This window comes from Cyanistes caeruleus, chromosome 15, assembly GCF_971803275.1.
Source record: "Cyanistes caeruleus chromosome 15, bCyaCae1.hap1.1, whole genome shotgun sequence".
Taxonomy (NCBI): Eukaryota; Metazoa; Chordata; class Aves; order Passeriformes; family Paridae; genus Cyanistes; species Cyanistes caeruleus.
The window spans coordinates 15,860,421-15,873,391 of NC_141715.1; the positions used below are offsets into that span (position 1 = coordinate 15,860,421).

Below are 12,971 nucleotides of genomic sequence, written 5' to 3' on the forward strand. Positions count from 1 at the left end.
CATCTCCCACTATCCCAGGCTGTTCAGAGCTCCATCCAGCCCGGCCTTGGGCACTTCCAGGATCCAGGGGCAGCCAGAGCTGCTCTGGGCACTCTGTGTTAGGGCATCACCACCCTCACAGTAAAGGATTTTTTTCTTTATATCTAATCTAAACCTATTCTCTGTCAGTTTGAAGCCATTCCCCTTGTCCTGCCACTCCAGGCCCTTGTAAATAGAAATCCAATACGAGAACACTTAATCCTGTCTTCCTTTTAATTAACCTGAAACTTTCCTTCTTTGGGGATCAATCACAGCCAGGCTTTGAGACGAGCACTGAGGGAGAAGGTGGCTGTAGACAGGAGCCCAGGTGGATCCTGTATCACCCCACAGAAGCAGAGTGGCCTCCAGTGGCAGGAGATGCCTGGAAAGAACACACATCTGTGCTTTGGCTTCAGTTCAACAGCTCATCCAGCAGAGAGCAAGGGGAGGCGGGGGCTGGCTGGCTGCAGGGCACTGTTACAGGCTCCAGCAGCAGCAGCCAGGAAATGCTTCCTCCTTTTCACCTTCCCAGCAGGATCTGTGATGCTCTGTGAGCCTGTTGTCTCTCACATAAAAGGGCTTGTGTGTTAGAATAAAATTATATTTTTTATTTTAAATTTGACAGGAGACAGGAACCAGAATTGGCTTTCTATGATATAGATTAAGCAGTGCACAGACATGTTCTGTCCTCCTGCCATTCAGGGATTTGTCTTCTGCAGTGACTTTTGCTCTCTTTACAATATTTCATGTCCTTATATAACAGAGGCAAACCCCACCCACAGCAACAGCCTCCTGAAAATGGTTACAGTGCCATCTCCACTCCTGGTCACACACAAAAGATGTCAGCTACAAAGCTCAGAAATTTTTGAAGATCTGGCTCAAAGTCCACCTTTCTGGAAACTGTTACCAAGCACTCCTAAAATCAGCCTTCAGCAGAGGTTTGGGTAGCTCCTTGCTGCTCCAGTCACTCAGTTTAGGGCATTTAAGGACATTTAATTAGGGCATTTAGGCTACATAGCACCTTGTTTGACACGAAAACAAAGAAAAACCTTTTCTTTGTGGTACCCACAGTCTCCAGGGGAACATTTTCCTCACTGCCCACACCCTTCCCCGATAATGAAGGGCAGAGCAGATCCCCCAGCTCCAATTTTAATTTTCCTGCCCTATTCACTACTCTTTACCTTACTGTTTGCATTAAAACAAGGGCAGAATGGCTGGTGCTGTAACTGCCCACATTTTACTGAAAACACATTTATAAAATGCAAATAATTAGGGTTTTTTTTGTTTGTTTGTTTGTTTGGTTTGGATTTTTTTGGGGGGGATGGGGGTGTCTGTTTTCAGCTATGAACTCTTAAAAACAGACACTGTGAGCCTGCAGATGTGGGGAAATAACCCCCAAAATATTTTTTCTTATATTGCAGGACTAATGTCTCTCTAATCACCTCTTCATGCAACACAAACATTCAATGCTGCATCTCCCCAGGTCTAACATTCCATTAGAGCTAAAAGGATGATAAGGAGCATCCTGGATGTGTGCACAGGCAGTCTCAGGGATGAGACTTAATCAACCCTCAGTTTGGGGAGGGAAGAGTTAAAATTCTACCTATGGGAGCTGGACTGAGCACAAGTGCAGCAGTAGAAGGATATAACCTGAAAAAATTGATATTTTTATGGGAAGAAAAGCCTCTTTTAGCCAAAGAAGAGTGAGAGGAGCTGCAGACCCCAAGCTCTGTTTGCTCCTTCAGCAGCTGCAAGGAGCCATTTACCCAGGGCTGTGCTAGCAAACAAATCAAATTATGCTTTCACATATCTCAGAATATGCTGAAGATATCTGATAGCTGAGACAATTCCTTTAACAGAGCCATGTAAGAGTGGCTTTTCTTTAATAATAAACAATCTCTATTTAAATTAATTGTCAGTGTCAGTGTGGACAGTAACCTGAGAGTGAGCTGGAAGTGACCTCTGTGCCTTGTGCCTGGATGTTGGAGCAGTGGGGGGTTACAAATCTCCCACAACATGTGGGCTATAATTACCCTGTTTAATGATACTGACTTTAAACCCAAGCACTGGATTAAAGCTACAGGCTCCTGGTGGGGAGAAGTTTCCATTTTGTTCGTTCCTCTGGAATCATTAATGCAGAACAGGTCAAAGAGATGGGAGGGCAGAGAGTCAGAATTATTTGGGTTTTTGTTTAATACAAAAATTTAATGCAAAAATTCTGATTTGACAAAGTCATTAGGGATGGTTGGGGTTGCTTGGCAAAGTTAAACTGGTTCAGTTTTGTTCTGATTGAATAGCTTTTCTGTCTTTCAGTTCTATTTCTGTCATTTTATCATGCTGATGATGGATTTTCATTTGCTTTCTTTTTTTTTGTGGGTTTGAGTTTTTTGGGTTTTTTTTGTTTTTCAGAAAAAAAAAAAAGATTAAATGGGCTTTTTAATCCCAAAAAGGCTTAGGGATGATCAGTGAAGCCAGAATGTCTGCAGAGATCCTCCAAATGACACAGAGAGGGTTTTTCAGTGCACGCTGTTTGCCTTGGATGTGCTGTTTCAGACTCTTTATCATGGTGAATATTCATTAAGCCTGCCAGAGGCAGAAGCTGCAGTCAGTACAGCATCAGCATCAGCGGAGGAGGCAGGGAAAGGAGAAATCAGGTTAATGACTGGCTTTCCCTGCAATTTGCTTCCTGCTTATTGCCTGATCTCAGTTTTAAACAAATTCATTTAATTAATGTGTTTTGCTACTTTGACCTGTGGACAGAAGGGGCTGTGATTAATGATGGGGTGTTCTGAGTCTCACAGTGGTTTTAGCCCCCATGTTCTAGAAAAAGAACATTGAAAAATATTTCCTTTAAATTTAATATTAATAGAAGTTTCGATTGAAAGCTTTTATCTGAATTCTTTTCTGCTTCCATGAGCTACAAAATTTTTAAAGACAGGGACAAAGTGGTGAGTGGGGAGGGGTGGAACAGAGTGAAAACAAGCTGCTGTCTTGGCTGAGCATGTCACACAGCCAAAGATGTCTCTGCAGGGAGACAGAGCTGCACAGAAATGCTTTCCTCTTCTCCCCCTCGAGCAGGGGCACATCTGTTCTAACATGAGTTAGCCCTCTTCTGACAAAGGTCCTTTAAGAAAGCAGCAGAGGCATAGGAGGTAGAGGGGATGTTCCTGACACTCAGGATATATGGGCAGCTCTCTTTATGGGAAGTGAGCACCACCTGTTCTCAGTAAACACCAGATTGGAGCTGTGGGGCTATGCAGGAGCAGGGAAAAACCATGTGCCTCCCCAAAAGCGAGAAAAATGTCAGGGAGATACAAACTGCAAGCCTGATGGGATGGCCCAGACCTGATGGGATATTGATTCCTGGGCTGAGTGATGATATGTTCTGTGAGCAGACATTTTGCCCCAAATTTATGAGACATCTCAATTTCAGACTGTTTGTACCCATCGCTCAGCATTACCTTTCAGCTTGGATGGTTTTACAAGCTGATGGAAGCCAGGCCTTTCAATTGAGTGTATTTGCAAAAATTCCACATCTGAAAAGACAGCACCTTAAATCTCAGTGACAGACCTGTACTTTGGAGCTCTGCACCCAAGGTTCTGAGCTGTGCTGGTGTCATTGCTGTCACATCCAAAATGTGGCTTTTTAAGGGGTGGAAATGGGGCAACCTTAAAACATGGCTGTGCTCTCTCAAGCATTTTTGGACAGAAGATGCCAATGCCTACCTAAGTGAAAATCCCATGAAAGGATTAGGGCTGAGGAAGTTGCAAACACTTGGACTGAATTTTTTGTGGCTGCTACCGTTAAAGAGATTAGTTTCAAACTTCTTCTTTTTTCCGAAATACTCCGGCATGGTCATTAGTGCAACACCTGCTGAGCCCTCGTGCTGCTTACCTGGCTCCTGAGGGTAAAATTCAGCTCCTTTTTCACTAGCTACTCAAAAGTTAGCTGTCTCCAGCAGAGAGAGGAAAGGAACAAAGAAAATTTGGATTTTTTTTTAACAGAATCATTTAGGTTGGATAACACCTCCAAGATTATCAAGTCCAGCCTCTGACTGATCACCACCTTGTCAACCAGACCACAGCACTGAGTGCCATGTCCAGTCACTTCTTGGACACCACCAGGGATGGTGACTCCACCACCTCTCTGAGCAGCTCCTCCCAATACTTGACAACCCTTTCTGTGAAGAAATTCTTCCTAATATCCAACCTGGATCTCTCCTGGTGCAGCTTGAGGCCACATCCTCTTGTCCTGCCAAAGAGAAGAAGCTGGTCCCCACCTGGCCACAATCACCTGTCAGGGAGTTGTAGAAAGCAATCAAGTCTCCAAAAAGAGTGATAAGGTCTCAAATTAAATACCTCTTAAACCAAGCATTTAAACCAGGTGGCTTGAACTGCCTTCTGAGGGTGCCTATCTGTTTATAGACCACAGCATGGATTCAATCAGATGTGGTAGATTGGATGCCTACATTTCTGGTGGCTAGATTTAGGAAAGGGGGTGTTTAACACTCTGAGAAAAATAAATGTAGGTACCTACAGTTACTCCAGGTTAAATGTTAAGTTCCTTGTAGGTATCTGAGCTTCTTGCACAGGGCATGGGTACCTCTGAAAAACCTGTTTGCTGGGAGCAGGACTGCCTGGAATGTGCAGGAGAGGATCAGTGAGGGGACACAGCTCACCTGCAGCCTGCTCCCTTTCTGGAATCTTGGTGATATCCACACAGAGTCCTGAAATGGTTTGGGTTGGAAGGGAACTTAAAGCTCATTCAGTTCCAACCCCCTGCCCTGGGCAGGGACAGCTTCCACTATCCCAGGGTGCTCCAAGCCCCATCCAGCCTGGCCTTGGACACTTGCAGGGATCCAGGGGCACCTCAGCTCCTCTGGGCAGACATGACCCTCGATATCTGACATTGTGTAGGAAATCAGGTATTTCAGAGCAATTAGGGATGGTTGAACCAGTGCCTGTTGACCAGGGTTTTTATGTTTTTCAAGCCCTGTGAGAGGCAGAGGGCTACAATACATGACCATTAAATGCCTCTGGAAGAGAAAAAAACATTAGCTCTGCACCATCCCCTATTCCCTGCAGCTTTCAGACAGGTGATTTGAGGATATGGAGGTTTTTTCGGTGTAAGTCTGCCTGCACACTTCAGACAGCAGTCACGGGATGGAAGAAAAAAGTACTTTGAAAGACAGCCTAGAAGTCCTTTCATGCCAGCTAAATATGTGACCTACTCAACTGCAGAGTGTCTGCTACTCTGGGTTCCATTTAAAGTCTACTGAGACATTTGTATTTCGGTGAGAGTAGGAAAGGGATGGGGTGAAAAGTTCATCTCCTGTTTTAGCTTGCAGACACACAGGCAAAGAAGCATCAGGACCTGCAGGTGCAGCCTAGATTTTGGGTTCTGCTGCATGCAAGCATTTAAAAATTTAATTATTTGGTCATTGAACATGAAATCTGAAATATTCCTTGAGAATAAAAGAAAAGGTCCAAAGTAATCCCATAAATTACCCCAGGAAATGACCAGACAGGCTTTTATGTATGACTCTGGCAACCTCCCCTCTCTAGCTGTAGGAAGAAGTGTAATATCTTAAAGTAAGTGATATAAATACAACCAGGGGGTTTGTTTTATTTAGATTTTCCTCTAAGTTTAGTAAACAAATTTAAAACATTCAATTAAAGATCCAGAAAATATGCAAGAGAAGTACAACTAATCCCATTAAATGTAAAATGACACATAAGTAGAAAGCTTTTGTTCTTGAATCCCTGCTGATAAGAAACAGATGTTTAAGGAAGCCTTGGAAACTAGGTAGTAAATGACATTTATCCTTGATCTGAAATGCCTAAACATAGATTTTGTTAGTACAGCTGAACTGTGACCTTCCAGCCTGCCAATACAGATAAACACACATGTTTTCAGGTAAATCACGCAGAAGAGAAATTTCCTGAGGACTGACAAGCCCCACTTGTAGGAAATGATGGCTATTAACTCATTAGATGTCTCTGTTTTCTTGTATGCAGTAAGGATAATGAGTTTCCTTTGGCTTACTGAGTATTAAGGAGTATAAAAATGCTTAGTTTGTATGGACAACAAATATATTCAGGAGCTGGGACAAAACCAGACATAAGTGCAAGCAAACCCCCATAGTCTGACAGAATCCTGATTCCAGGGTAGATGTGATGGGTTTGTTGTGTTTGGATGCATGAAGTCAGATGTTTTTGTGACAAATGTTACTGATTTCATCTGGTGAGTTGATTTGCCAGATCAGAACCAGATTAAAGGGTCGGTTTCCTGCTCTGAATTCAATTTCAGTAGTGCAGATGTGTATGTGCACCCCTTTAGTCTGGCAAGAGGTTTCATGCAGGAGATTCTTCACCTCAGGGATACCCTGAATTCTTCACATTACTGTATTTATGTGGTAAAATGGATAACATAAAGTCACTGTCATTGTCCCATGTCCTGTGTTCAGCCTAGTAAGTTGATCAGAGGGCTGGAGCATCTCTCAGTAAAGGCTGAGAGAATTGGGATTGCTCAGCCTGGAGAAGTTTCAGGGTGACCTAACTGCCTCTTCCAGCACCTGAAGAGAGTGCACAAGAAAGATGGAGAGAGAATATTTAGAAGGGCCTGGAGTGACAGCACAAGGGGAATGGTTTCAGGTCATCAGAGAGTAGATTTAGATTAGATATTACAAAGAATATAAGGTAAATGTGGTGAGGCCCTGGCACAAGTTGCCCAAAGAAGCTGTGGTTGCCTCATCCCTGGAAGTATTTGAAGCCAGGTTGGATGGGACTTGGAGCCACCTGGGATAGTGGAAGCTGCCCCTGCCCATAGCAGGGAACTGGGTGATATTTGGGGTCCCTTCCAACGCAGGCCATTCTATCATTTTACGTTTCTATGCTGACATCAGCATGGCACAGCCATGCACTGCAGTTCCAGCTGTGCTGTGGTGGCCCTGCAGCCCACAGGGTGTTCTCACCCTGTACTCTTCAAAGTAACTTTTCTACTGTTCTCTGCTACAGGGCTCTCCCCAGCCAGAGCAAGGGCGGGTCAAACTTGATTTGAGGTCACCTTCAGCTGTCTTTTTCATGCCAGGAACAGAAAAAGATCATTGGGTCTGGGCCAATGTTTGGAATCTATATGTGTGGGCTTGTTGGAAAAAAGAGAGGACTTATTTGTCAAATAGGGCTTAATTTATTGTGTGCAATATGAAAGCTCACATTTTTGTATTGCAGTAGAAAGACAATTGATTAATAATTTGGAAAAAACCCAAGGCACACATTTTTCACCTTTGTTATTTATCACCTTAGAGAAACAAAAGAGATATAAAAGGTACCTGAACTAAACAATTTATTAAGCAGAAATGAAAGCTGGTTTATATTAATGCATTTATTATGCAAGGACTTTCTAGGACATTGTTGTTACTTACAGGAAATACATAAAAAGTCTGAAGCCAATAGTTAAGACCATAGGAAATTTACATAAAAGATACAACTTATAAAATAGAGGAACTTTTACATCAATAATAACTTCAGAAAAGCTATTTGAGACTCGAGAGGTTAAGGTCACTAAAACAACATCAGCAGTTCCTGGAAAGAACATAAACTCAAAGCTTCTTCATCATTAAATACAATCTTAAGGGGAAAAGAAGTGTACAGTGTCTTCTAGCTCTTGATTAAATATCTCACTGTAAAAGCAGTTATGTCATGTGGAGGTTCAGAGATGCCAAGGGTTTCATGTGCCAAACCTCTTACACAGATGAGTTCAGGGATGGTTCTGATGTGTTTTGTGTACACATTTCTTGGGCTTTGTAACATGGGCCTGCTGCATCACTACGGAAAAGCTTAAAAAAGGAATTCTGCTTCCCAGCCTGGTTAGGTTTGCTGCCAGGCAGCAGGAAGGTTGTCAAGCAGCAAAATATGTCTTTTCAGCTTTTGAGCCTAAAAGGAGAGCCTTATGTCTGCATGCACCACACACCATTTATTTCATAAAATAAAAAATTGTACGAACAACTTAACAGAAGATGAAAAACCATTAAAGATTAAGAAATATAGGAGCTGCTGAAGTTAATACAGCTTTCTTCATTGCAGCTGCAGGGGTACAGAGCAGCCAGCACCAGATGTTTTCTGGAAAAACATTGGGGATCTCTCTCTACATTGTCTCCTTTGTGTTCTCCTCCTGCCCTCTTTAACCAGCAGGACACCTAGGAATTCTCAGTTTCTTCTCCTCCATTCAGTCCTCAACTCCTCTTCCAAGGGACATGGAATCCCTCTGAAATGGTTTTCCAACACAGTTCCCCTTCTTTATCCCAGATATCTTTACCTCTTCACCTGGACAGCTCTGATACACGATGCTGAGATTTAATCGGATCAGTGGTGTTGGAATTGTTTTTGTGGTATTGCAAGGATTTGTGTGTGGCTAGGAGTGTTACAAGGGTGGGAGTCCCATGTTTTGTTACTGCACTTTTAGGGTGTAGGTAGGAAAGTTTTCCTCTGATTTGAGGGCTTTAGCATCAGAGAATAAACACTGAGCTTTCCCCTGATCACAGTTGTTAAAACACTTAAGATGATACATTAAAATAGATACGCTGTTCCTATTCAAAACTGAGAGTTATGTAAATTACAACAAATGTTCAAAGTATGAAAGGAAAGAAAACAACCAAGTCTTTAAGGTTTTCTCTCACAGGAAAAGCTATTCTGTTGCATTTTATTATGCTAGAAATTCGTCCTTGTCAGAGCAACATACGCAAACATTTCAATCTGATTAACTCAATCTAATCAAAATAATGGAAATTAAATTAAAACTTACTTCATACTGCATGCCTAAAACTAGGACAGAACTTCACTTTCTATTTGCCTGTATAAAATACTGTGATCTAGAGAGAGTATCAGGACATTCTGTGATTCTGTGAAGACCATGAATATTTCTGAGACCAGATTGTGCACCCTGATGGAAGCAGTCCTGCAGTGTATCTGCCCAGGAAATTCATTTCACTCCTGGTTTTGCTCTGGGGCTGTGTCTGCTGCTCAGCCACTTTGCATCCATGCACATAAACACACGTGCTGGTTGGCCTCAGCTTCCTCCCTGGGATGCACCAGCTCGGAATCACACACCATTGTGTAATTCCAAGCTCTCCCAGGTTTGGAGGGGACCACAGCAGCTCATCTGGTCCAACCTCCCTGTTCAAGCAGAGCACACAGCACAGGATTGCATCCAGATGGTTCTGGAATATCTCCTGTGAGGGGAACCCCACAGCCTCTCTGGGCAATCTGTTCAGTGCTCGGTCACTGCACAGGAAAGAAGTTCTTCCTCATGTTCAGGTGGAACTTCCTGGACATCCATTCCTGTCACCTCTTGTCCTGTTGCTCGGCACCACCAAGCAGAGCCTGGCTCCATTCCACCCTCTTGACACTCTCCCTTCTTTCCCTGCATGAGGATTCCTGGACACATCCATCACAGGCTGGTCTGCTAAAATACCCACCTGGATGTGCATAACACCAAGGCTGACGCTCCAAGCCCTGGCCACTCTTCTAACCCTGTCCCAAAAAACCCAACACCCTCAAAAACACCCTCTTACCACACCATGCACATGCTTGTGTTTCCTGCTATAAAACACTACAGTGGGCTGCATCACAGTGATCTCTTACTCCAAACACTTCAGATCCAAAAGAACAAAATGGGATCCAGAGCCTGTTGCACCCAACAACACGTGGAGTGGGTCACTGCATGCAAACACTGAGCAGACTGGACAAGGACCAGTGGATAACCCCCAGATGAGCAGCCAGGAGAGCGAGAGTCACTGTAGGCTGAAGCCAGAGCTTTCAAACAGAAAGCTCCTGCTCACTGAGTGCCTGTGTTTAAAGATGCTTTAAGCTTTTCTTGCTGTTTTGACTTTTTCAGAACCTGAGGCGGGAGAGGTGTCCCCCCCAGTGGGAGCTGGTGTGAACAGCAACAGCTGGACCTTTAAATTTGGACCGGGCAATTCCAAACAAGGTGGTCCTGGTGAGTTGCCAGACAAATTCATTATCCCAGGATCTCCTGCAATCATCTCCATCCGGCAGGAGCCACCAAACAGCCAAATTGACAAAAGTGACTTCATAACCTTTGGCAAGAAAGAAGAGACCAAGAAAAAGAAGAAAAAGAAGAAGGGAAACAAGACTCAGGAGAAAAAGGAAAAGGGCAACAGCACCACTGAGAACAGTGACCAGTGAGGGAGTTATGCTGAAAAAAACCCTCTTAGCCAGTTTTTGTAATAATGGCAGATTTCTCCTATGTAGCAAATCCCAACTTCTTCCTACTGTTAACAATTTTCCTGTATGTACAGACTTGAGAAAATCAGCAGGAAATTCAGTGTCTGTCTAAATTGCTTAACAGGTTTTGTCTTAAAAGCTTTATTAAGTCTGGTGTTAACTCTTTTTCTCCACTCTGGCTTGTTTTCAGAATCTAAAAAGCAGACACAAGTTTCCTTTCTCCTACGCCGAAAAGGAGAATCTTCACAGTACAGCCAGTGAGAGGTTGGACTCTGCACTGTGGTTCCTGTGCTCCTGTCTTGATGACACTTACAGGACAGGTTTAAAAGTTTTAATGTTGTGCACCCTCTATCTGATTGGAAATATTTGTGTGCAGATGTCAGCTAGGTGATATGAGACCAGATTATAAAATGCAAGAAGAGCTGGTAAATATGCAACAGAGGAAAGACCTAATGAACACAAATGTTCAAAGATGTTCAGGCTGAGGAGAAAATGTCTGAAAGGAGATGAGCAGACTTGTCAAATCCTGAGAAGTCACGGTGTGGAAATACTGACTCCTATACATGACGTATTGTACACACTGCTTCAAATGAAACCTCACATTTACAGCTCTTTGAGACACCATAAATTATTAAATCTTTGCCAAGCAAGCCATTGGAAAAAAATAGTCCCTTAAAGCCCTGCATTACCCTGGTAAGGCTAGCCCTCAGAGAGTAAGAAGGGCTGGGCTGACATCCCAGGAATGTAACTGTGATGCTGTGTGTCCCTATTTCCACATTATTTTGCACATGATGTCTCTGAAAAGGTCAGAGTTTTTTCCACGACACTTATGCAAAAGAGAGAAAAAAAGTAACATTAACTATGCTATTTGTTATTTGAGATATTTATTTATAAAGAAATATAGCTGTAAATGTTAAAGAAATATGATGCCCTTTAACCCAAACAGAAGTCAATCTAGAGCCATTATAAATTACAATTGCTGCTATTAAAGTGCTTTAGACAAATTGCCTGAAACATCTGTATTATATCAGCCACTTGCCAATAACAGCTTTATTCTGTCGGGTGACTTGGGGGCTGCCTCTTGCATGTATTAATAAATACAAGGATATCTTCTCTTTTTTTTTGCATTTTTCTGCACTTTGAATACACCTTTGCAAACAAACTGTCCTAATATGAAGAAGCAGAAGCAAACTCCTCACACAAATGGATTTACTAACCTGCTAGCTCTGTGCAGTACCTTGGTGTTACCTCCCACACGACCTTTTCTGATTTTAGTTTTACTTTTCTATGAGATTATGAATTTCTGACCCTACTAACACTCCTTATGTAAAATTCAAGTACTGTATGTATGCTGTATGCTCTTATAAGGATCCTGAAATATTTATTCTGTGCTTGTGTATGTGAATGTCAATGCAACTATTATTAGAGTGGACTTTAAGCTTTACCGTTGAATGTAAATTCATTATTTCTTTTTTGTACACTTGTGAAAAAGTGGAGTAGTGTTAATTTTTTAAGCCACTGTTGATTATCAGTTCTTTTTTTTTTTTTTTTTGTGTATGAGACACAAGTAAAATATCTTTCTTAAACCAAGCCATGCATGCATTTTGGGATTTATTGGTAAGAATCTGTGAAGCTGAAGTTCTGTGAATTACTAAACCTAAGGATATAAATGGAGTATTGAATGTGGTTGAGGATGTCGATATAAAACCAATACATGTATTTTTAAATAGAAGCTGATGAGGGAATTCCAAGGAGTTTTCTACATTATTGTACATTCACAGAATAAAGCTCAAGTGTCGTGTTAATTGGAACTGTGTAAGAAACTACATAGCTCTGAAATTTCTAAAGGCCCTTTAATCTAGGATCAAAGAGAACAACTGGATTTCTTGAGACATGTCCTGGATGTTTTAAGTTTCCAAACTGCTGACAGTTCAGAATAGAACAATTCCTATTCATTTTTAAGAACCTGCAGCAAATCTTAAAACATCACAGCAAAGCTCTAATAAAAGAATTCTTATCTCAAAGCATGAACCACCAATGGCCTCATGTGGTCTATATAGAGTTTTCTTTTGTTACCAGTCTTGTTTTACTGGCAATAAAAAGGTGCTACTTGAGAAAGAGAATCCTTGATTCACTTTTAAAGGCTAGACAAGAGGAAAAAAAAGCTTAAGCTTTGGGGAGGGAACTGTTCTTTTATGCAAATGTGCTATGCAAGTACATTTAGTTGGGTTTTTTTTTAATTTGGTGACTAATCCAACAGCTCCCAAAACGTTCATCAGCTGTAGTTACCGTGGTAGCTTAAACACACAGAAGAAAACTGTTGTTTTGTATTCATCACAAAATAGCTGTCTCAATGCCTCTGGCAAAAATTCAGCACAAAGATTTCATTCTAACAGGAATCTTCTACACTTGATCATTTTTAGATTTTAATTGAATATTGGTTTTTCTTTTGAGTGCTTGCATTTTCCCCCATGCAAGCCAGTCTGATTCATTCATTTTTCATCAGCGGCCATACACAGCCGGTTTTCCAAGGCTTGCCTCTATTAAAATGAACCAAGAGCTACAGTATGTCTCAAATTTGCTGGTTTTAACACAAAATTACATTTACCAATGCTGCCTTTGTTACAGGTGCTCACTGCAGGGGGACTCTATGCTTGCGTGCCTTGGGAGACAAAACATAACTTGAAGATAATTCCAGCATGATTATC

The 12,971-nt window shown here is 42.0% G+C and overlaps 1 protein-coding gene across 8 annotated transcripts in view; it reads left to right on the forward strand.

Annotated features, from left to right (window-relative positions):
• Positions 1–12,301, forward strand: part of LOC111935707 (protocadherin alpha-C2-like) — a 90,249-nt gene extending 77,948 nt beyond the window's left edge. For 5 of the 8 annotated variants that reach the window (XM_086851216.1, XM_023936202.2, XM_086851215.1 and 2 more), the window contains one exon: positions 9,914–12,301. In XM_086851216.1, coding sequence (XP_086707342.1) covers positions 9,914–10,224 — 311 coding nt within the window. In that variant the 3' untranslated portion in view covers positions 10,225–12,301. The remainder of the gene's footprint in view (positions 1–9,913) is intronic. The other 3 variants (XM_086851220.1, XM_086851219.1, XM_086851221.1) reach the window with 1 other exon arrangement.
• Positions 12,302–12,971: the final 670 nt, after the last annotated feature.